The sequence below is a fragment of the Plecotus auritus genome (assembly GCF_963455305.1).
Source record: "Plecotus auritus genome assembly, chromosome: 6".
In the NCBI taxonomy this organism is placed as follows: Eukaryota; Metazoa; Chordata; class Mammalia; order Chiroptera; family Vespertilionidae; genus Plecotus; species Plecotus auritus.
Genome location: NC_137773.1, coordinates 111,897,426 through 111,922,423, shown reverse-complemented (window position 1 = coordinate 111,922,423; position 24,998 = coordinate 111,897,426). Strand labels below are relative to the sequence as shown.

General features: G+C 51.0%; 1 protein-coding gene across 5 annotated transcripts in view; it reads right to left on the bottom strand.

The window, feature by feature from the left end:
• PDE5A (phosphodiesterase 5A) overlaps nucleotides 1-24,998 on the bottom strand; it is a gene marked incomplete at its 5' end in the record, with an annotated part of 113,700 nt that overhangs the window by 32,405 nt on the left and 56,297 nt on the right. For all 5 annotated transcript variants that reach the window (XM_080674755.1, XM_080674754.1, XM_080674757.1 and 2 more), the window contains 6 exons: nucleotides 2,397-2,522; nucleotides 4,977-5,123; nucleotides 12,976-13,035; nucleotides 15,171-15,346; nucleotides 19,724-19,811; nucleotides 20,975-21,083. In XM_080674755.1, coding sequence (XP_080530881.1) covers nucleotides 2,397-2,522; nucleotides 4,977-5,123; nucleotides 12,976-13,035; nucleotides 15,171-15,346; nucleotides 19,724-19,811; nucleotides 20,975-21,083 — 706 coding nt within the window. The remainder of the gene's footprint in view (nucleotides 1-2,396; nucleotides 2,523-4,976; nucleotides 5,124-12,975; nucleotides 13,036-15,170; nucleotides 15,347-19,723; nucleotides 19,812-20,974; nucleotides 21,084-24,998) is intronic.

Below are 24,998 nucleotides of genomic sequence, written 5' to 3'. Positions count from 1 at the left end.
TCCTGACATAAGTGGAGCCCACTCCCCATGGGCGTTTGCCTCGGCAGGAGAGCAGGACTCTAACATGTGCCTCCCCGACAAGCCCTGCCCTTGGCTCTGTGTTAAAATGCGCCCCCTATGGGAGCAGAGAAGAATAGCAGTCCCAGAATCCTATCTAATAAAAGAGTAATATACAAACTTACCGTACCTCCGCTACGCCCACAAGCCACGCCTGCCAGCCAATCAGGAGCGAGTATGCAAATTAACCCAACCAAGATGGCTGTGGCCACGGAGAGAGCAGGAGGCTTGGGTTTCCCCGGCAATGGAGGAAGCCAAGCTTTCTGCCTGCCCTGGCCTGCCTTGGCCTCTGCTTAAGGCTACAAAGTTTCAATTATATAAGATAAATAAATCCCAATAAAAATGGTGGCAGCCATGCAGCTGAAGAGAGCAGGAGGCTTGAGTTGCCCTCGGTGATGGAAGAAGCCAAATTTCTGCAGCCCTGGCCTGCCTTGGCCTCCGCTTAAGGCTATAAAGTTTTAATTACAGAAGATAAATAAATCCCAACAAAAATGGCTACGGCCATGGAGCGAGCAGGAGGCTTGGCTCCGCTCAAGGCTACAAAGTTTCAATTATAGAAGATAAATAAATCCCAGATACCAGGGCCTCTGCTTGGGTCACCGGGGGGCATGGCCGGCCTGCAAACCACGACAGGCCCCTCACCCAGGCTGCCCCATGCCCCAAGGGAACCCCCACCCTGATCTGGGACACCCTTCAGGGAAAACCAGCCAACCCCCACCCGTGCACCAGGCCTCTATCCTATCTAATCCTCCTATCTAATAAAAGAATAATATGCAAATTGACTATCACTCCAACACACAAGATGGCTGCCCCCATGTGGTCAAAGATGACTGACCCCATGTGGACACAATATGTTCGCCACAAGATAGCCAGCAGGGGAGGGCAGTTGGGGGCGATCAGGCCAGCGGAGAAGGGCAGTTGGGAGGGACCAGGCCTGCAAGGGAGGGCAGTTGGGGGCGATCAAGGCTGCAGGGAAGGGCAGTTAGGGGTGACCAGGCCGGCAGAGGAGGGAAGTTGGGGGCGACTGGGCCTGCAGAGAAGGGCAGTTGGGGGGGACCCAGGCCTGCAGGGGAGAGCAGTTGGGGTTTACCAGGCCTGTAGGGGAGGGCACTTAGGGGTGACCAGGCCTGCAGGGGAGGGCAGTTAGGGGCAAACAGGCTGGCAGGGGAGCAGTTAGGCATCAATCAGGCTGTCAGGGGAGTGGTTAGGGGGTGATCAGGCTGGCAGGCAGAAGTGGTTAGGGGCAATCAGGATGGCAGGCAGGCGAGCAGTTGGGAGCCAGCAGTCCTGGATTGTGAGAGGGATGTCCGACTGCCCATTTAGGCCCGATGCTATCTGGGTCGGGCCTAAATGGGCAGTCGGACATCCCTCGAGGGGTCCCAGATTGGAGAGGGTGCAGGCTAGGCTGAGGGACACCCCCCCCCCGTGCACAAATTTCATGCAGCGGGCCTCTAGTTCAATAATAACAAAGCTTGGAAGCGCCCTGGCCCATGTAGGTAAGTGATTAGTGCGTCGGCCTTCACACCAAAGGGTTGTGGGTTCGATTCCTGGTCAAGTGCACCTACCTGGGTTATAGGTTCAATCCCTGGCCCCGGTCGGGATGAGTGCAGGAGGCAACCTATCAATGTGTCTGTTTCTCTCTCTCTTTCTCCCTCCCTTCCTCTCTTTAAAAATCAAAACATCCTTTGGTAAGGATTGACAACAACAAAAAACACTCACCAGGCAAGCATGGAAGCTCTGGATTGAAGAGCTCTGTGATGGGGCCTGGACTCACACACCTAGAATAACTAGTCGGTTCCCGCCGACGTTGGAATCTAAGGACGGAGCTAAGCATAAAACCTGGCCTGGGAAGGACCTAGCTGCTAGAACGTTGTCTGCGTTGATCTCCTGTGAACAGGGCGTGGCCCACGCACTTGTAAGATTAATGGGGTGAAAAGAACCCGCAACAGGGTCCTGGGCGCATCTATGAAGCCACGCTCGGGACCTGCGTGGTGTGGACGAGTCCTACGGAGCAGCGTGAATGTGAGCAGGAGGACGCTGCTGCAGAGTTTCCCTCTGAAGGACATACTGACTTCCCAAGCACCATTTGAATTTAACGTGAAGCTATTTAAAGATTATGTTAACATGCCATATACATTCCATAGGAAAGGAAGTTATCAACCAAGTACTTTGCCATACTAGCCTTCTTTCCTTAAAACACAATTTATTTGGTGACTGGCAACAAGCAGTACCCTCAATCACCACTAAAGCAAAATAAAATAAAAAATACTTGAAAGAATGTGCTGTAAATTTACCACGAAAGTCACCAAACGTCTTCAATAAACAGCTCTAAAAGGTACCTGGATCTTGCCCGCCTTCAGGGCGGCGAACATGCACTGCGCCGTGTTAAAGGCATGTCTCCAGTTGTGGTAGGCCACGTTCTTCCGGTAATTCTTCTTCACACTCAGAATCCACCGGCAGAGAACCTTCGGGGAGGAGAGCAGACATGTTACAGCAACTGCGGACGTTGGTCACACACTCACCGTAACCAGGAAATGTGCACAGCACACCGAATCCCTGGCTCCAGGGGGCGGGGGTATTAGGATGTAATCACTTAACAGATCAGGACACCAACACGCTGAGAGGGACCACGCCAAGGTCATGTGGCTCCTAAAGGGCGGGGCCAAAGTTCACACCTGAGCATCCGACGGCAGAGCCCACCCTGCTAACCAACCAACTAAATTAGTGCAAAACGCACGGCAGCCCAAGGGAGGCCTGTGGGGCCTGGAGGGCACCGACTAGCTTTTTGAAAGACACTAAGTCCACGTGTCACCAATTAGGAGAGTCCCACATGTGTGAGTTCCCTGTCGGAGAGCCACGCCAGCAGCCCCCGCCGAGTCCTCCCCAGGCGCCAGCCGCCTGCTGCGCCGGCTTCAGTGGGAGGCTCGGGGCTGACGGGACAGGGATGGGGCACATGTCCTCCCTCGAGCACCCGGCCCGATGAGTCCTGAGCTCCTTGTCCCTTTTGTACCAGCTTGGATGTTCAGACAGAGGCACTGCGTGGTTACCAAGAAGCAATTAAAAAAGAACACGTGCGAAGGCCCATATGAAAAGCAAGTATTTTAAGGATGGAACGAAAAAAGGAGGGGCCCCTGAGCAACATGTCACCAGCTGGGTTTCATTCAACTGCTGAGTGGTGTGTATTCAAGGAACCCCAGGACTCAGGTCCCCCACAGGTGCTGTGACTGCGTCAGCACCCGTCGCTGCTGTTCCATCCTGAGTGATTTCCTGTGCTCTTGGGGGCCTGGACAAGGAGCAAGACCTGTGCTTCTCCCTGCACACATGGCTGGAGGCACTTCTGCCACAAAGCACTGCCCGGGGACTGGAGAAGGTTCCGGAAAGAATGCTGCAGAGGCAGGTCCGAACCATGGTTTCCTCTTGTAGGTGGAACCACTGGGAGAGGGCCGGTGGAGGATCCGCGGGGTTGGCGCCCGCCCCATTCTCCTCAGGCCACAGGGAACCGAGTGCCCCCCTTCCCTCCCAGGCACCGGCCGTGGCAGAGGATTCGGGTGTTAACCCCGCGCACTCAGCCCCGGCTCAAAGCCACCTCGGACAGAGTGGCCAGGAGGGTGGCAGCTTCGTCTTATCGGGAGGCTAAATAACAGCTGTGAACTTCCAAGCTCTGCAGGGAGGTGTGGCAATCACTGGGATTGACTAAGAATCCTGGAAAATCCAGAAACTCAGCCAACAGACATTTCATCTGAGGGCAGCAGTAACTTCGGTGACACTGAGGGAAGAACGAGGTTGAGCCCCAGTAATGCCCGAGGGACGCTGTGTCCCACCCTCCACTGCACCAGCCGAGTGTCCGTCCCGGGGGCAAGGCATCTGAGCGCGGACCCCACTGTGGCACCGGGCCCCCAGCCCAGTGCTGGGCACTGTCCCAGTATCAACCCGCGTTTCATGATTAACTGTCAGCTGACTAGCGAGGCTGGAGGCCCTTAAGTTCCCGGAGAGGAGGCCTGTGCAAGGAGAGCAGACATCTGACTAGCAGGGAAAATGCCTTTAAGGCAAATGCCTGGACTTCGTTTTCCGAGGTTGTCCCTCTTCTCCTTCTCCGTGTCCCTGATGCTCCGCAGGCCAGCTGGACGCTGCGGGCTCCGTCTCCGTGGACGGCGGGGAGGGACAGGCCCAGTCCTGCTGTTTCCCAGGAGGCAAACGAGGTTGTCAACGCGGTAAAAGCCTTCTCCCCACACGGTGGCCCGGGGGCGCCCAGAGCTGGCCTCTCATTGGCCCTGTACCCCCTCTTTCCCCCAGGAGCCCACTCAGTCCTGGCCCTTCCCTGAGAGGTCGTTACCTATGCCATCAGACATGATACCCCCTCTTCAAACTCTGGTGACACCACTTTTCAGGATAAAATCCTGATTCCTCTGAGCAGCCTACAGGGGTCTATACAAGGGGCTTCTTCCTTCCCTCCTGTGCGTGCCTGCAGCCTCACCCCTGCACAGCGCTCTCCCAGCCCCCTCCTGCCCACCTGCCTCTGCACATCCACTCCCATGGTGGGAACCCCCCAGTCTACAGCTGGGGCTGGATACCTGGTGGGAACCGGATAAACGTCTTTACGGTGGCTGGTAGTTTCCTTTAAAATTCCCCGGTAGGCGTTAGCGACAGTGTGTCAGTCGCTGACACTTAAAATCTGCATTTCACACTAGCATCCAAAGCCAATTCCCTCTTCCACACGTGCATACACATGTGTACACACACACTCACCCACACACATGCACACGGGCTCACACATGCACATACATACAAACGCCCGACCTCATGCTTCATCTGGAAGTTCTGCACCAGGTTGAGGTCAGTGAACATCCGGATGGTGCACACACACACGCGCGCGTACATACATGTGCACATACTCATGTACACACACGCGTGCGCCTCACCTCATGCTTCATCTGGAAGTTCTGCACCAGGTTGAGGTCAGTGAACATCCGGATGGTGCACAGCGCGGTTTCCAGGTCCGACAGCTCGAAGTCGCTGAAGCCGAAGTCGGTGATGCGCAGGGTCTGGGCAGAGGGCACCACGGCCGCCTGGGGGAGGGGACAATGAGTGAAGCCCGCTCACAGTCCTTGGCTTCACTGCGGGAAACAGCGTGGTTGCTTTCCCTTGGGAATGGGACACACGGGAGACCCTCATCTAGGCGGGCGGAGGGAGAGAGGGTGCTGCCCGAGGCTGAACCCAGAACAGAACGCGGGCCTGGGGCCTCCGGAGGTGCCCTGTAGGCCGCCCGGCCTGTTCAGACAGATGACTCTGAGTCGCCGTCCTGGGCCGTGCCACGGCCGTGGGCGAGGATCGAGGGGCAGCAGCAGTGAGGACGCTTGGAGAATTTCATGTTTCCTTCCCAGGCAGTCCTCTCTGAGGTACAGAAACTAAAGCACCGACAGGGTTAGCCTCCTGCCCCTGGAGACGAGCAGGCGCCCCAGTGCCCAGCCCTGCCCCCGGACCCCCGCCGGCTTCAGGTCTGGGCTGGGCCAGAGAAGCCAGTTTTGCTTCGTGGAGGGACCTGCGTTCCGATTGCCACCCTTGGTGTTGCTCCAACACTCGTTTAACTGGGTTAATGCTGCAGCTTCACCCAAGGCGCCTCGCTCGTTTCCATTGATCTCATCGATTTTCCTTTCTACCCCAGCTTATCTCTCCAGGCGCGGAGCTTCCCACCCACAGAAAGGTCAAAAGGTCAAATCCGCAGAGCTGACCCAGCTGGGAATACCCGTTCCCTCCGCAAAGTTCACGGGCATGTGGTTTCCTGAGTCTCCTGACCACACGGGTTCCTGCGCTCCCACTGTGACTGCTGGCAGCTGCGGCTGTGACTGCGCCACCAGGAATGTCTATCGAATGAACGCAGGGGCCCCTCATTCCCTTCAGGGGGTCTGAGCCGTCAGCTTGCGTTTAAGGACCCCAAACCCTCGCGGAGATGCCTCCACCGGGTGGGAAACTAGCAGCCGGCAGCTGCCTGCCGACCTCTCTAGTTTGGGACAGGATGTTATTAAAAATCACCAAACTGATTATGCTGTTAGAATTGGGGGAGTTTAAGCAAAAATAAAGGGTTTCCGGTTTTTTCCGAGAAAGGCCACACCGAGCCCAACTCCCAGGAAGCACCAGCAGCCAGGGCCGGGCACCCAGGCTCCCGCAGAGCTGAGCTGCGGGGTCTCCCCTAGATTTCCTGCGGGAGCCTGGGGCCCAGGATCGGCACTGACAGGAGTCCCCACGCCCCCTCCCTGCACCGGCTACCCCTCCAGCGCTTTAGTGGAGAGGCCACAGGAAGAGGGGTCCCCCCTTAAGGCGTTCCCCTACTCCCTCCAACCCCGAGGTTCCCTGTGAATAGCTGGATGTCACTACTCCGCTCGACCTCCATATTCTGTGAAGCAAAGAGGTGAAATAGTAAAAACCCACAGCGCAGTCCAGAGCATTCCCTCTGAAAGGGCACCTGGCCTTCTCCTGCTCCCTGTGACCTTCACGTCGGACTTACACTTACCAGGTGCGTTTACACTTTACACGCATGCCACCCGCTTCCTCCTGCACACACACTCTCCCAGCCCAAACTCCACGAGGAAGCATGCATCTGCTCCATTAGTTCCAGGCTGGGGACCGGCGTGGCTGCATGGGGAGGGGTTGGATGTTACATACAGGCCTTGTGCTTCCAGCAGCCCCCATCTGCGCAGCTGGGAGTGAGGGGTGGGAACAGCCCCTTTTAACCCTCAGCTAGAGCAGTGTCTCTCCCCCCCGCCCCTCCCCTACTGCACCGGACGGAGGCCATGTCCTCCAGGGTGTCACTGTTCATGAGCCGGAAGCGTCCTTCGTTCCTTCCACGAGGATGCTCTAGGGCAGTGGTCAGCAAACTGCGGCTCGGTTGACTGAGTTTGCTGACCACTGACCTAGACTCTCGAGTCCAATAATTACAGGCTGTTGTTTTTCCTTGTGATTAAGTCCCTATCCCAGTGGTCGGCAAACTCATTAGTCAACAGAGCCGCAGTTTGCCGACCACTGCTCTAGGGCTACAGGAAAAGAGCCAGCCTCTCCCTGCTGCAGGGGTCAGCCCTACCATAGCCAGCTTCCTGAGCTGACCTCCTGGGCAGGCAGCCACGTCCGTCCAGAGACTTGTGGTGTTGCGGTCAGTGACGCGGAGGCGCGGGATTCTTGGGATCCAGGACTGAGCCGCCATGGGAAAGTCCCTGTCATTTACAGCTCACGGACCATCCCCAGGGACCCGACTTCCTGTCCGCCCTGACGGGCTTGGAAAGGCAATTTTAACCTCCATTTTATGAAACAGAACTCTGCATTTTACCACGAGCAGGGAGAGCGGTGGGCACTCTTTCTGGGGAAGCTCACGTTACGCACACAGTTCTGTATTCCCACGCGTCCTGCAGCAGCGGGCTGGCGGTTAGAATTTGCCAAGTGAGAGTCCCAACTTTGTTTCCCTTCAGGGGATAATGTAGCTGAGTGCACTGCGGTGTTGGAGATGGACAGAAATCACGCATGTTAAAGAGCCTGTAAAGCACTAGGTGTTATAGATGTGTGCATGTCTAATCACTGCATACTCGAACTCAAATCTGGCCACTGCCGCCTCCTGTCACCCAGCCCGGCTTGCTCCTCCGCGGGCTAAGACCTCGGACACCTGCTGAGGTAGGTCAGTGCTCAGTGGGATGTAGCCACGCTCCCAGGTTCAGGAAAACAGCCCACTTTAGTCTGAAGCTGATATAACAAACCATTATTTAAAGCTACACCATTGGCTCAAACTTGGCCAAAAGTTTGATTTCAGCTGTGTTTTTAAAACACTGCCTTCAGTATTCGTGCTCGTGTGCACAGTCAGGAAAACAGCCTTTGCGTCACCGGCCATGTTCACGGTGACATTTGGGAAGCCAGCCGCCTGGAGGTGGCTCCGGCGAGGCCTGTACCCACGAGGAAGCCCTCAAGCTGCCCGGCAGCCACCGCTTCGCACTTCCCATGAGGCTGACGGCTCCCCTCCCCTTTCAACTCACACAGGACACGTGCTTTTAAAGAAAAAACGCACACGATTCGTTTACAGGCCGTTAGCACTTCTCTTTCTGTAAGAAGGAAGTGAGTCCGTGCACAAATGAGAGAGGAAGCCTCTACATCAGCTCCACGCGGAACCCAGCTGTACAGAGAGCAGAGAGAACGAGGCTCACCAGGATTCGTGTGTTTCCTTCAATAACCACAGCAACAGGCTTAGGATCTTCCCCTCTTTCTAGCATCATATAGGTGATTCCTTTAAGTCTCATAGGACAGAGTCACAGACTACAAAAGTTGGATCATGAGTGTACAGTTTTTCAAAACCATATAAAGAAGGCATGTAATAATGGCAAGATTAGGATGAAATCTGTGTATGCTTGTAAGGAAAACTTTAGAGTGAATTTGACTACAACTGGGACCAGTACCCACAGATCTGGGTGACATCTAAGTGCATAAGAATCTCCAGAACAGAGCTGTGATATTTTGGAGCTAAGAACAGCAGTAGAGCCCTGGCTGGTCTGGCTCAGTGGATAGAGCGCTGGCCTTTGGACTGAAGGGGCCCAGGTTTGTTTCCGGTCAAGGGCACATGCCCAGGTTGCAGGCTCGATCCCCAATAGGGGGTGTGCGGGAGGCAGCCAATCAATGATTCTCTCTCATCATTGATGTTTCTATCTCTCTCTCCGAAATCAATAAAAATATGTTAAAAAAAAAAAAAGAATAGCAGTAGCAATAATCCACTAGCAACATCAAAGCAAAACAGGTAGGATTAGCTTAGTGAGTGAAAGAGGAAGAATCAAGCTGAATCCGCTGTCTTATCAGGTAACTAGCTGCAGCCGGTCACGCCCTGCATGTCTGTAAAGATGATGTCTCGATGGTCTCCAGGCCGTCTGAAGGGCCCAGACTATCCCAAGCGGGTCCCTAGCACCATGCGAGGAAGAGGTGTCCTCCCGGTCGCCATGGTTATGACAGCTCAGTGACACTGGTTAATAAGACCACAGCATCAACTCTTCTTTGTTATCATTTGCTCAAATTTCTCCATTAATGATTTGGCTATTGATAGAGATTTTCCCAAAGAGGGAGGAAGAGTGATCATCTGACAGGAGTCGCTGGGTTGCACCTAACACTGACCGAGGCATCAGAGTTGTGGTCTGCCCCTCACTGCTGTCTCCTGCAGTAATCACACCTCACACTGTGCCTGATGGAGGGCTCCCCGCCTGATGGAGAGGATCCTGCCTGATGGAGAGGATCCCCTCCTGATGGAGGGCTCCCCGCCTGATGGAAGGGTCCCTGCCTGATGGAGGGCTCCCACCTGATGGAGGGGTGTCCGCCTGATGGAGGGCTCCCCGCCTGATGGAGGAGTCCCCGCCTGATGGAGAGGATCCCTGCCTGATGGAGGGCTCCCCGCCTGATGGAGGGCTCCCCACCTGATGGAGAGGATCCCTGCCTGATGGAAAGGTCCCCACCTGATGGAGGGCTCCCACCTGATGGAGGAGTCCCCGCCTGATGGAGGGCTCCCCGCCTGATGGAGGGCTCCCCGCCTGATGGAGGGCTCCCCGCCTGATGGAGGGCTCCCCACCTGATGGAGAGGATCCCCGCCTGATGGAGGAATCCCCGCCTGATGGAGGGCTCCCCACCTGATGGAGAGGATCCCTGCCTGATGGAAAGGTCCCCACCTGATGGAGGGCTCCCCACCTGATGGAAGGGTCCCTGCCTGATGGAGGGCTCCCACCTGATGGAGGGGTCCCCACCTGATGGAGGGCTCCCCGCCTGGTGGAGGGCTCCCCGCCTGATGGAGGGCTCCCCGCCTGATGGAGAGGATCCCTGCCTGATGGAAAGGTCCCCACCTGATAGAGGGCTCCCACCTGATGGAGGGCTCCCCCCGCCCCCCCATGGAGGAGTCCCTGCCCAGCTCTGGCTCTGAACACTGGAGCGATGAGGCCCATCTCTCCTGGGGAACCTGCCTACGCGGTCAGCTGCTCCCTCTCTATTTTGACACAGAAGACCTTTCACAGCAGGTCTTGACTTGCCTTTAGAGACGTTTCCTGCAATTACAGAAGTCAAGCAGGAACTGAATTGGCACCGGCTCCATGACAAAACCAGGAGCTTCGTTTACACACTGAACTCTAGGACATGCCCATTCCTGCTCTTTTAACGAGAGAGGAAGGCAGAAAAGGCAGTCAGCCGATCCATCAAACACCCCATTACCTATATAGACAAACACTGTGCGTTCCGGTAACTTTCCAATAACCAGAACCAGGTCAGCTGGGCGCCTTTTATTTCTATCTCAATAACTAGTGACCAAGGGCTATTAAAACGTCCACGGCAAATGGGTTGCTTAAGGCTCTATTTGTGCTATACCCAATTCTAAGCCAAGAGATAATTAGATTAATCATAGGGAACTCAATAAACTAAAAAAAACCAAAACAAAAACCAAAAATACCCCAAAAACTCAGGGAAAGCAGGGGGAGAAAATAAGGATTCTGAATTTCCTATCAACAAAATTATTTTGTATAACTACTGAGCTTTTCTGGGCACAGACATACATGTTTCGTATTCTTAAGTGCACCATTTCATTCTCTTCAGAGCTAATTTTTTAAAATAAAAGTTAAAACATGTGACAGCTTTTCCACTTATTTTAGGTTTAAGTTGGGATAAACAGTCAGACACACGACCAAGCCAGAGATTTTGTAATTTCTGAGGACGCAGACACCTGTGTAGTTGGGGCTGTACAGGAATCTTTATGAGGCTGAGAGAAAACGAGAATTGCAATCAGATGCTGAATTTCAACCAATTTAAATGAGACCTTTGACCTCCCAGCTTTGTAATCCTGAATTTCTGAATGCAGCTGCCAGAAATCTATTTTCTGAATAGAAAACAGATGGTTTGAACGATACTGCAATTTTTAGTCACTCCAATGTGTTTTTCTCTTGCTAAAATTATGAACATAATTGAGAAAATAATTTTTGAGGGCCTCACCCACCTGCTCCTTCCTTCTTTGTCCAAGAACGTGCCGGCCTCTTGCTTGGGAACAATCCCTGCTCAGAAGCCCAACCCAAACCGAACCGAACTGAACAGAACCATTAAAGCTTCTCATGACTCAGCAGCACCTTCATCGCGACTCCTCCACTCTCCTTCACACAGACTTGTCTTTAACACCCGTCTGCATACGTTTCCCGTTTTCTCTTGTCCCCTCGCCTGCGCTTTATCCCGCTGCTGCCTCCTTGCAGCCGCTCATCGCGGGCCCCACACCTCCCTGGTCCGAGCGGACCCCCGGCCCTCCACCTCTCAGAACCTGCTGTGCGTTGCCTTCTGCTGCTCCTCCATCTGCCTCCCTGCTCAGCAGCATGTCTATCCGGCCCAGCGCTTTCTCTTCCTGCCCCTTCCATGTGAGCCTATGTTTTCAAGGGTCCTGCCCTCGCCTTCCCTCCCAGCCTGCTCTTCCACTGCCCCGCACGGGAAACCGGCTCTCCCACAGCCCCGCACGGGAAACCACGCAGTGGATGCCATGAATCCAGGTCCACCCCCCAGACCGCCGCCTCCGTGGGAGCCCCAGCCCTCACCCCCAGCTGGTCGTTCCTGAGTGTCCATATCCATTGGGGGTCCCGCAGCACCTAACCGTCCCACGACGGCCCTGAGCCAGCCACGGCAACCCTGAGCCAGCCATGGAGACCTTGACCAGCCACGGTGATCCTGAGCCAGTCACGGCCACCCTGACCAGCCACAGAGACCCTGACCAGCCACGACCACCCTGAGCCAGCCACAGTGACTCTCACCAGCCACGGTGACCCTGAGCCAGCCACGGAGACCCTGAGCCAGCCACGGTGACCCTGACCAGCCACAGTGACCCTGAGCCCGCCACAGAGACCCTGAGCCAGCCACGGAGACCCTGAGCCAGCCACAGTGACCCTGACCAGCCACGGTGACCCTGACCAGCCACGGTGACCCTGAGCCAGCCACGGAGACCCTGACCAGCCACGGAGACCCTGACTAGCCACAGTGTCCCTGAGCCAGCTACGGTAACCCTGACCAGCCACAGTGATCCTGAGTCTGCCACGGCCACCCTGAGCCAGCCACGGTGACCCTGACTAGCCACAGCCTAAGTTCAGGGAGGCCTCTGTGGCACAGCTGTACACTCACAGGAGAAAATGCAGGGGCTGCTCAGATGACTGGGGTTTGGCGGTTGCGATGCTGATGACCTGGACTGGCCATGCCCTTCTCATTCCTTACCTGACCCTCGTCACATCTCACACTGACCCGATCCCTGAGGTCTCAAATTTAAACTCAGGAGGCCAGCTGTGGCTACAAAGGCGTAAATGCCTCAGACCTTCATGGACCTCAACCAAGACCATCTCCGTCAAAACCCAGAACCCACGGCATTCCAGCACAGTCCAAGTGCTTCTACCCCCACACCCCACCTCCCCCTCACCCCGCTCACTAGGGAGAGGCAAGGAGAAGTCAGGCACTGGCCTCTGGGCCTGATTCAAACAGCCTCACAGCCATGTGGTCAGAAATGTAATCGCTCGGTTCTCAGGACACAGAGCAGGGACTCAGTAACAAACCATGACACCTGTTGTCACGGCCCCAACCCGACAACCACTTTGCAGCTGCCAGCGCCTTCTCCCCAGGAACTGAAACTGAGTTTAATGTTGGCCTAAGATAGATGTGAAGATGAGAACAATTATTAGAAAAGAACCCAGAACCATCGAATGTAGGACAAGGTCCATGGAAGTTATTATCTTTGCTTTGCATCTCCGGTGACGGCAGCCTGCAGGAAATGGAGTGACTAAGTGTTTGTGAGTGTCCATCTAACTCTCCGCTGCATTTGGCTGAATGTCTCCAGACCGTTACTGGTGGGAGCAGATCCCCTGGGAAAGGCGTGTTTATGGGCGAATGTGCTGTGTTGCCTGTCATTACCGCTAAGGCCTGCAGCTCCCGGGTCTCCTCCTCCGCGGCCGAGGCATGATAGGACAGGACCTGCAGGGAAGCGGGGACAGGTTACATGACAGGGACCGAGGTTTCACACTGGGGTTCCGCTAACACCTCCTGGAAAGAGAACTAGACCCCTCAGGCTGCCAAGCCTTGTTTTGTTTCTGTTTCCTTCAACAGAGAGAAAAACCCCAGATTTCAATTCAATTGTTCCGGAAAACAAAGTTAGATGCCCCCCGACCCCCATATTCAAAGAAAACGGCTCACTTTAGTCTGACATTGTTGGTATAACAAACACATGATTTAAAGCCACACTATTGGCTCAAATTTGGCAGACAATTTCATTTCAATTGTGTGTGTGTGTGTGTGTGTGTGTGTGTTTAAAATCCTGACTTTAGTTATTTGTGCTTGTGGACAGAATTAGGGAAGCAAACTTTGCGAAAACTGATGTTTTAAAGCCATCCGCCAGGAAGTGGCTCAAGGGAGGCTGTGCCGCTGCAGAATCCATGAAGAAGATGGTGTGGCTGGGATAGGGATGCCGCAGACCCAGGAACGCGGGGCGCCCGGAGCTGAGCAGTGTGGCCTGGGGACCCGCCCGCGGACGGCTGCGGCCACCCAGGAGCAGGGACTCTCCTAACTTGGCTGCGGGCTCACCCAGTGAGAGGAAGGGCCTGGGTACTAGCTTCCACATCCCTGCTCTAGAACTTTCCATTGCCTTAGAGGGTTAGGAAGTCAGGCTCACCATGTCTTATAACTGAACCTGAGGAGCAGCAATGCCCGTTTTCAAAAGTGAGACCCTTTAGCAACGGGACAATATTTCAGACATCTTTTTAACCAGGGTGGTGGTTGGATTTAAAATGTTGATCATACTTTTAAAACATATTTTGGAAAGTTCACGTTTGACAGAGATAATACAAGACTTATAAATAAAAAAAATCCCCAGAAGTTTTAGGATCATTGTTAAAAAGGTACCCATTTTCAGACCTTTGAAACTACAGGTACACATGTATGTGTGCATGTGTGGCATTTGAATGTGTGTGTGCGTATTTGGAAGTGGGCTTTCCCTGGTTATAGTCTGAGGTCTCATCTGAGATGCTTCTCTAGCAGAAGTGTTGTATGTTCATTTTAGGGAGTGGAGAACCAGATGGGCTACTGACGAATCTCAGCATATAAAGCGTAACTGTCTAGCTCTTTAGTTGGGTGTTTATTTATTAGGGATGGAGGAAAGGTTCCCTCCCACCATGGATCCCGGCTCATGGCTCCTGGAGAAGAGAGGCGAACATTTGAGTGTATTTTACACCAACGCTGAGTGACGGGGAGACATGTGCACCCTCTCACATCTGCTTCCCTAGACCGGCCCGGGGGGAGGACATGCCGTGCTACATGAAGTGCACATTTTCATGGATGTTGGTGAGGTCCCCCTGGAAGGGGCTGCCCGCCCTACCCCCGGGGAGGGACCTGCCCGGGTTAGCCCCCAGCCAGCATTCACAGGGTCCGTGTGTCCAGGATCCCCACGGACTCTCAAGAACATGCAGATCCACAGCCTCCACCCAAGACTCAAACTCAGGAGTCGGCCATAAATCTCTAAACGGAGTTTCTGATGATCGTGAATGGCCAGTCTAGGAGTTTGAACTGTTCCAGATGCATCTTTTCTTTTCCTTATTTCTGCTGCTCTAAGAGCACTTAGCATTTGTGTCTGTTTTGTTTTGTTTTTGTTGTTAATCCTCACACAAGGATATTTTTCCACTGATTTTTTTTTTTTAGAGAGAATGGAAGGGAGGGGGAGAGGTAGAGAGAGAGAAACATCGATGTGAGAGACACATCAACGGGCTGCCTCCTGCACACACCCTGACCAGGACCAGCACTCGAGCCTGCAACCGAGGTATGTGCCCTTGATTGAAATCGAACCCGGGATCCTGCAGTCTGCAGGCCGACACTCTATCCACTGAGCCAAACCAGCTAAGGCCTGTCTTTGTTTTTGAAACTGTGACTAGAGCTGCTGGCAAGGTGAGATGGGCCAGGTGACTGCAGTAGCAGTTCCGTCCATGGGAGTAGATGGCTTGGGTCAAGGGCTGCTTTCCATAATAAAGCAGACAGACTGAGCAAGCGTGGGCCTGAGTTGTGGTTTGGTCACATGACCTTTGACCTGGATGGACACTGAGAGGTCCCCCAGCTGTGCTCACCTCCAAGGTGACCATCTGCTTGGCCATGGCCCGCTCCACCGCCTCGTACATCTGCGTGTTCTGGATCCCCAGGCCACAGAAGATCACAAAAGCCTCCAGGAACTGCTCGTCGTTCCGGTTGAACGGCTTCACCTTGCCGGTGTTCTCCTCCATCTTGTTCACGAGCTGGCAAACCCCTGTGACGACCCACGGACAGGAGCCAGTGTTACTGAGGTCATAGTGTTCACTGACTTTCACCCCCAAAGACCGCCTGACACTCTCCTCTTAGGAGAGCCTGGCATCTCAGAACAACAGCGAACCCTCCCCAGTACAGCATCAACTGGAAAGGCCAGCAGGATTTATCTACACGAGCCCTCATTCCACGTGGTCCCGAATGTGGGCTGTTCAAAAAATCCTGAGCGCTATTTTCTCGCAGAGGTGCCCTGAATATTAGGCCACTGGCCCCCCAGAGACAGCCTGTCCTTTGGAGACTAACTGGTTTTTGTGCACTTGCCAAGAGAATGATTTTGATGCACATCTGAATTCTGGGCCAGGCAGACTGCCTCTCCTGCCCGAGAAAGCAGAGGCTCAGAACCACAGTTACACACAAGGTGAAACACGGAGAACAGGCAAATCACAGGATGCTCTCATAGCTCACGCAGGGGCCCACGTCTCGGAGAATCATGCTTGCAGATGGCTTCCAATACTTCAAATAAAATGACGCTTTGCGTAGAAATAAAGGCAGAACGCATCTCTGAAGCAAACCATGACCTCCTCTGTGCCAGCCTCTCTTTCAAAGTCAAACGTGTCATTAACAGGACTGGAAGAGGACGTCAACGTCCTGACCGACCTCTACGGTGCTGCCTCACTTCCTTGCTTGTCCCTACTTGTTTCTCGTATATCCTCAGGGTCTGTTGAGGTTTGTTTATTATTATTGTGTTTGCTCATTATCTCTTGTTTTAATCCCTTCCCAGTTCATAATTTTATATTTTCATTGTTTTCCCTCTTTCTTTCTTCCTATTATTTATTTATTGGGGGGCAGCGTAGAGGGTGAGAAAGAGAAGGTCCTGTTTTTCTAATGTCTTCAGTTGACCACTTCATTCAAGTAATTTCATTTCTTATTAATAATAACAAAATATTTAAAACTGTACATCTCCCGTGTGTATAGCTTTGACCATGTACCTTGAGTGTTTGTTCTATCGATACAACCATTAATTTTCTAAAATGCTCCCTTATCCATGGGGGATACATCCAAAGACCTCTAGTGGAGGCCTGAGACCATGGCAAGTCCCAGACCCCCACCTGTACACACGCAGCTAGGATGAAGTGTAATTGATATGTAATACTGAAATAGGACAATGCTAACAACAGGCGGGGCATCTACAGGTGGAGATGGGGGGGCAAAGGGGTGGTCACATCCCACATGAGATGGTGTGAGACTCGAGATTTCATCACCGTCCTCAGAAGGGCATCCAATTTAAAATGTATAAATTGCCTATTTCTGGAATTTTCCATTTAATGATTTAGGACATGGAGTAGTTGAAACCATGGAACTACTGTACTCTCCTTTTGACTTTGGAGTTCTTTTCTGTCATTCAGGAGAACACTTTCAGTTTCTGAGAGGGTTTTCTCCTTCCCATTGACCCTTTCATTCTGCACGTCCAGCTTTAATGGATCATGGGGGAGAGTGGCTGTCAACTCCACTCCTCAGAAGTCACTGAGCTCGTGTTGTGTGTGTGAATATCAACAGTATTTGTGAAATTCGGATGGATATTTGACATGAATTTGTATTTTTAAATTATGAGATAAAAAGTGTACATATGCTGATTAGATCCATTTCATTTTTATATTAATCAATTCTAATGTTTCCTCATTTCCCCCTTTCTTTAACATTGTATGGATTGCCATTTTGTCCATTTCTCCTTGTATTTTTAACAGCTTTGGCTTTTATATGTCAATGATGTTTTTTAGTTTATTAGAAGCACTTATGACAATTACACTTTCCTCTGTGGATTTTAAATCTAATCAATGTGGAGACCTGCCGGGGGTGACCAGCAGACCCCGAGCAACAGATGAATGGATTACTCTGACACAACGTTTGCTGTGAAAGAGAGGGCTAAGGGATGGCCTGGCCAAAGGGACCAGGCAGCCCTGATTGCCTGCCTCGCTAGGCTTTTATTACAGTTTGAGATAAAGTTTATCTTTAGATACAATCAGCAGGGTGAGTAAACTTGGGAGGACACATGTGTTTACATTGTCCTCTAGGCAAGGGCATCCAGGAATTAAGAATGAGGATTCCAGTAAACACCCAGGGGTCTGCATGTGCACAGACTTGTTTGGAAAGGTCAAGGAATAATCAGGGGCACCGCCTTTGACACTCCCCTAAGTCGGAATTCCGATAAACAGGACCAGCAGCCTTCCACACACTTCCCTTTTCTTGGAATGTCCTCCTTACAACTTTCCCACCAAGTCTCATGCTTCCCCACAGAGTCCCTTTACATTGTTTTCATCTTATATTCCATTTTGTCTGATATTATTATCTCTATTCAAATTTTGCCCCTTTTGTGTGAAATGTGTTCTTGCAAGTGGCATATTCTTCAGATCTTTCAGAAACTCCTCAGCATTTCTGGCTCAATGAGGCAGGCTTCTCTGTTTCCTGGTGCTAGTATGACATCTATCTCATTTTTCTGTTTCTTCAATCAATGCTTGAAACCTTAACATCCATATTTGTTTTCACTTTGTAGATTTTCACTTTGATAATTTTAAGCTATAATTTCTTCATGCTATTTTTTTCTCATTTCATTCCAATTATTACTGTCTCATTTCTGGGTGCTTATTATAATGAGGCATAATTTTCAGTTCTCCGACTGGGGCAACACTGGGAACTTTAAGCATTATAACATCGCGTGCTCCATGGAGGCCACAGTGCAGCTCAATCATGCCCGCCCCGGGAAAATCCTAGCGAATGTTTTATAAACAATGGAGCCATCAGTGAGAGAGCCAAATGATCAAGTTTAACATGAAACATAAAATGAAGCAGAAGTCAGATTTAAACGCATGTAATTTTAGGATATGAATTTGTGCTCTGGAATCAGACTGCAACACAAGGGTGAGTGGAGGCGGCGGGGGAGAGGAACCCATTTGGAATCACATTCAGTAAAAATGCCTACTCCTCATGCGTCCCATTCAGGCAGTGTGTGGTAGAACACTGTGCTTTGCATTAGACTTTTCACTAACAAAGACATGGAAACATCAGTTATTTATAGTGGAGATGGCCTTTTTATTTCTTTGGATGGGACGAATTCCTTTTAAAAAATGCCCTGGAGTGGTGTGAACAATAGAAGGAGCTGGTGCAAACAATAGGAGGAGTTGCTGTGAGTAATAGGAGTTGGTGTGAACAGCAGGATGAATTGGGGAGAACAATAGGAGTTGGTGCGAATGATAGAAGTTGGTGTGAACAATAGGAGTTGGTGTGAATAACAGGCAGAAGAATTTATGGTAAATACAATATGGGGAAAAGGCATGTTTAGCCTAATAAATAGGGGAACTAGTTGGTTAAATAAATGAACGTTGAATAGGAAAGTATTTCCTTTAAGCGTTGGAAGCAAAGTGGTAGAAACACTCTCAGCCAGAGCACTGAGCAGTCATGTGTGGGAAACAAAACCCCACGCACTGGCCTAATGTCTGTAATGTCATCTTCACGTCAGTCATGGGAAAGGATGAGCAGGGGAGGGAGGGAAGATGACAGAAAACATATGGCCCATCTGTGTTCTGTGTGCAACTCTGTGGGGATTCTCTATGAGAATGACACAATTCCAGAATCTGGTCTGTGACATGCAAGAAAAATTATCTACAACCCTGATATTTTCCAAGCTGCCTCCAGGGTGCAAAATCTAGTCAAGCATTGAAATTCTTTGTCCCACTTATAAAACAGCAGGAACACTGGAAATTTCCTTCTTGGACTTGGAACCAACTTGAGCCCCCAGCTAAAACCCCACCCGGGGAATCATTTTTAAATCTTTTTTATTTACAGGGAATTTTCCTCTCCAAAAAGAGCATCTGCTTACTGCGGGCTCTGTTCTCAGGTGGGGCCACAAAACGTACGCCAAGGGAAGTCCGATGGTTTCCACTGGCATTTTTAATTTTTTTGCTCACTTGTTGACTGTTTCACCCCAGAGCCTAGAGGAGGAGGGTGCTCGCTAGGTACTTTTGTTGAGTGAATCAATACAACCTACTATCTAAACCACGAAAGAAAAGCCAGAAACCAAGAAAAGAGACTCTAAAACAATGCACATTATCAACTTGATGTGTCTCAGTCTACTAACTCTCAACACATCATCCTTAAACAAAAACGCTGTTAAAACAGAATTACAATAATTACAGAAAGTACATCATAGTTAATAAGACATGCACCAAATGCCTGTGGTTAGTTGAACATCCTTTTATCATTTCCATTTTTATCTTTTACACATTTTATTCTTTAAATTTACACTTGAAAGACAGAAGTTTCTGGGAATACATTATTTTTTTCTTTAGTAAGGGCAGCGTGGAGGTTAATGAAAAGGCTTACTTACCGATCACTTTGTTCTTCTTTCCATTTTTTATAGGCGTACAAAGCAAACTTCGAATGCCCTGCTGACTTACGTTCCCCATGTTTTCATTCTAAACAAAACAAAAGCAAAAAATTACAGAAAGAGTAACTTTCCCATTAGATGCTGTTATGTAAACTATATTGGACACCTGAATCCACTAACAGTCATCTTTTATTAGCTGGAGTGATAAAGAGTGCAGAAAATGTATGAAGTACAATGGCATTCACATGAATGCAATAGAAAACAATTAGTCTTTATATTATTAAAAATACAAATAACCTAGCCCTGGTTGGTTTGGCTCAGTGGTTAGAGAGTCGGCCCACAGACCAAAGGGTCACAGGTTTGATTCCTATTCAAGGGCATGTGCCTCGGATGCAGGCTCAATTGGGGCACGTGCGGAAGGCAACCAATCGATGTGTCTCTCTCACACCGATGTTTGTCTCTCTCCTTCACCCCTCCCTTCCACTCTCTCTAAAAACATCCATCGGGTGAGGACATATATATGACCTAGATTTCTTTTTTCCCCATTTTAAACGTTCCCCGCAGCTTACAGTGCTAGCATGCACTGTACCTGGAGGAGGTGTCTCTGGTAACTTAACAAGAGAAGCAGAATCCAGAAGAGTCAAACCCTCCCTCCCCCAGACACCGTGTGTTACACACTGGCCCTCTGTGGACGCATGACCACTGTGTCCACTGCCCACACTGCTGACTTCTAAGAGGCCTCCTAGATGTGAAATAATAACAGCAAGGCAGCTGCCTCCACATGCAATGCTTCTCTGAAGTAAAGGAGAGAAAATAACCAGAATCCAAAGTTTCCCATGGCTGAGAAAGGGTCTTTGCAGCCTTATTGTCAGAGAAAACAGACATTCATTCTCCACAAAGCTGCTCCATGTGGTGGGCCACCAGCTACGTCACTTCAAGCCACGGGAACCTTACATTTTGAGGATAAACTCAAGAACACTAGCAATCCTGTCTTAGGGCCATCACTGGCATGAAGTAGGCAATAGATCAATTATCTCATGTACCAATGAATTATTTAAAAACTGGTAAAAGGACACAGGGAAGTACTCAAGCATCGCCGACCAGCTTCCGACAGATGCTCAGAGCATCTGGTCAGGGTAGGCAGGCATCGCTCCCACAGAGGCCATTCCAGGCCAGTCCTCCCGCAGAGGGTCCCTGTGAGCACGGACGGGGGAAGGCCGCCCGCGCTCCAAGCCCACACAGGCTACTCACTGCCCAGGGGAATCTTCTGTCCTTGCTGACATCCGGGATGTTGAGCGCCTCCATGGTGCTGGTGACGTACTGAGCGTACATGTAATTGATCTGGTTCCCATCCCGTTCCCTGTGGAAATAATGCAGGTGGGCGATCTCTGGGCAGTGGAGTTAAGAAATGGACCCAAGGGAGACAAACCAGCCTTAAACCGCTGGGCGAGCGCATGTCCTACTTAGAAAAGGCGGCTTTACATGCACGTCCTGATTTACAGCTTTGGTAGTTACTATAACCAAAATGTTCTGAAGAGACAAAGACCCACAATTTTTCAACGATCCACAGCAAGTTTATGAACGTCCTGGGTAATCTCCTGGCCGTTACTAACGGGCCTGTTGATTTTTGTGCTGTTTAATGTAAACCCCACCTGAATTTCCTGCCAGGTCTTATTTTCATCCGACGATAGTGACCAAGGACTAGCTTGTTTTACTTCCTCAGTTAATTTCTCTATGTACCTGCCCTGATGACCTCTCCCCTATTTCAAATCCAGGGAGAGCTGACACGCGGAGACCAGCTTTACCCAGCAAGCTCATGTCTCTTTTCTTTGAGATCTTTTATGATACGTTTAAAATCATAAAAATTTATCTTCTTCAAAAGATTCTCATAAACTTAGAATATTTTCCCAGTGACCACATGTCCGTTGTTACGTGTGAGTGAAAAAGAATGAGGAGTCAGAAGAAAGCCAGCCCACTTCACACAGATAATCTGGAGGGAATCCCAAGAAAAGCTCCAGATAAGCGTAGCTTTAGGTTCATTAAGCAAACTTTAAAACTGCGAATACTCCACGGGCAGCAAGAGTCTCGGGAAAGGAAACAGGCTTTCAGAAAGATAAGAAAAGCGCACGGTCACTGTGAGAAAGAAGGGGCCGGAGAGGAAGTGATAATAATACTATTAATGGCTTTTATTATCCTTATCATCATCCTGTTAACAGTGGGAGCCGGATGAAACCCAAAATAGTTAAGCACTTGCCGGGGAGGATAAAATCCGACTTAGAGATGCTGACGTGGAGAAATAGAAACACGGACATGACTTTTAAAGCGACAGAAACCCCGTTCTGTTAATTCCTCGAAGCTTTCCAGTTTTCTAACGGTTACTTCAGTGAAGAGTGGCATTAGGGTTACTGAGTTCTGCGATACCATTTTCTTTCTTGCTCTGAGGAACACTGAGGGACACTTCCTTCCCACGCTCTGTAGGTGCAGCCTGAGTGCCCGTGGCCAGGCCTGGTCAGTGTCCCGTGGAGCCTGCCCATGTGGGTCATTGGCTGTCACGGCAGCTGTGGTCTGGCGTTCAGCTGCACACACTGCCGGGCAGTGCCCAGGCTCCAGACCCTCCCTTGCACCTGCACCCCTGGCCCCAGAATGAAGACTCGGGCTCAGCCACCTGGGGCTGGATGTCATGTAAGTTCAAGTCCATAGGACAAAAGAGAAAATGTGACTGCTTCTAGAAGCCTCCGTGAAGAGGCAGCTGCTGCATTTCTCTGCCCATCCTGCCTTGTCCCCCACAGCCCACTGACCCACGGACAGGATGCAGGAGCGGCCTCCCTGACCTAAGGGCCACACCTGAAGGTACAGGGGAACCCGGTGCCTGGGTCCCCAGGCCTGTGAGCACCTGAGCTGTCCACCTCCAGCTCTTCCAGGAGAGGAGCAGCACTGCACTCTCGCTGTTGCAGCAGCGCCTCTCATTTGGGGTTTTTATGATGCACAGTCTAGCCCAGTGGTCGGCAAACTCATTAGTCAACAGAGCCAAATATCAACAGTACAACGATTAAAATTTCTTCTGAGAGCCAAAGTTTTTAAACTTAAACTTCTTCTAACGCCACTTCTTCAAAATAGACTCGCCCAGGCCATGGTATTTTGTGGAAGAGCCACACTCAAGGGACCAAAGAGCCGCAGTTTGCCGACCACTGGTCTAGCCTGATCCTGCAGCTGGCAATAGTACCACCACACCTGTGGAGGAGAGGGCGTGGCGTGTGGAGAGGGGGGTATGGAGAGGGCGTGGCGTGTGGAGGAGGCGGGTATGGAGGAGAGGGCGGGGCGTGTGGAGGAGAGGGCGGGGCGCGTGGAGGAGAGGGCAGGGGTGGGGCATGGAGGAGAGGGCGGGTGTGTGGAGCCTGAAAGGCTGGGTAAGATGTGGAGGTGAGGGCTGGTGCACCTAAGAGGAGCTGGTCAGGGAGGAGGCGGTGCTGGAGGGACCCTGAAAGGCTGGGTAAGATGTAAGGATGTGAAGACAGACATGGGAGGGGGGCATCCAGGAAGGGGATAAAAACACAACAGTGTTGAAATAGAGTCTGCGTGTCTGGAAGTCATTGCGTAACCAGTCATTAGGCATACGGCGTGGCTTCTGGCTGAAGACGTTAGGCCAAGAGCAGCGAAGACAGCAGTGGGTGACTTTGAACGTGCCAGGCAAGGAATAAGGAATAAGTCCTCGGGCTGGAAGTCACAGCAATACCTTGCTGGCCTTGGCAATGCGCCTCTCCGGGCTCCAGCTGCGGGGCGCGGCTCTAGAGCCATGGCCACGGCTGCATGGAGGCCACACCGGCCAGCGCTGGGGGGACAGTGACGCCACAGCTGGGATTCTTCCGACGGGGGGCTCCCCGCAGCCCCGCCCGACTCCTCACCACTGTCTGAGTCGTCTCCACAGACCCTCCCCAGCCCTCTCTCCCTCTTGATTCTCACAGGCATTTCCCTCCTGAACGTCTTGCATATTTACTCCAGTCTCAGCACCCGCTTCTAGGAGGCCCTGGCTGACTCAGACATCCGAGGCTCTTTGCACAGGAGCATCAGTTCCCAGCGCTGCCCTCACTTCCTCTCACGGTGATCCAACACTAATAATTCTGCGTCATGAGCACCCTGAGTGTTTTACACTTAACATTTCAAAGCTGTCTTTAATACATCACTTTATTTATAAAAGATAAGTGGGCTGGTTGGAAAGACACCAAATGAGCCAGACTTTTAAGTGGACACATGCTGCCTAAAAGAAATGATTTGCTCACTACTCACCTCTCCCTCCACGGAACACTCCATGGAAGAGGGTCTGGACTGTAAAGTGTGGACTAGTGAGAGCGGGAGGGGCCCAAGTTCTATCAATAAGTGATTTTAGGAAGAGAATGAAGACTCTGATGGTGACTGAGAGTACCAGGTTAGTCCTTTTTCAAAATGCAGAAGCTATTAAACATCATTCTAATCAGAGTTTTTGCAAAACTCAGCCTCATATCTAATTTTTGTTTTTAAAAAAATCACTAAGAGGTCTTTAATTGAATCATTAGAACAGCAGTTAAGTTTAAAATGTTTAGCGGAAATAAGGCATTAGTATTAAATAATTTTCATTACTGTAAAATCAGTTAATGAATCAGTTAAAATGATCCATGCAAATTAGTCTCCTTTAAGGTAATCATACCCAACTAGCTATCTTTTTAAGAAAATATATTTATACTAAGACTGTTTTGAAATGATTAAAAACATAAATGAAAAGATACCTCCATTTTGCTTACAGAAAGGGAATATGGTATTCACCAGGAACAAATCAAATATAGAATAAGAAAGTAAAGATACTCTATAGTAAGAGTTCGCTTAAGAAAAAAGCATATTCACCAGTAGGGGTCACTATTACACCAAGTCACTGGGCTAGTTCAGCTATCATTACCAGGAATTAGAGGACCTGGCTGAATCCTATATAATAAAAGAGTAATATGCAAATTAACCATCACTCTGCTACACCCACAAGCCATGTCCACAAGCCACGCCCACCAGCCAATCAGGAGCAAATATGCATATAAACCCAACCAAGATGGCTACGGCCACAGAGAGCAGGAGGGAGGCTTGGGTTTCCCCAGCAATGGAGGAAGCCAAGCTTTCTGCCTGCCCTTGCAGGCCTAGGCCTCCACTCAAGGCTACAAAGTTTCAATGATATAAGATACATAAAACCAAACAGAAATGGCGGCAGCCATGGAGCTGGAAAGAGCAGGAGGCTAGGGTTGCCCCGGTGATGGAG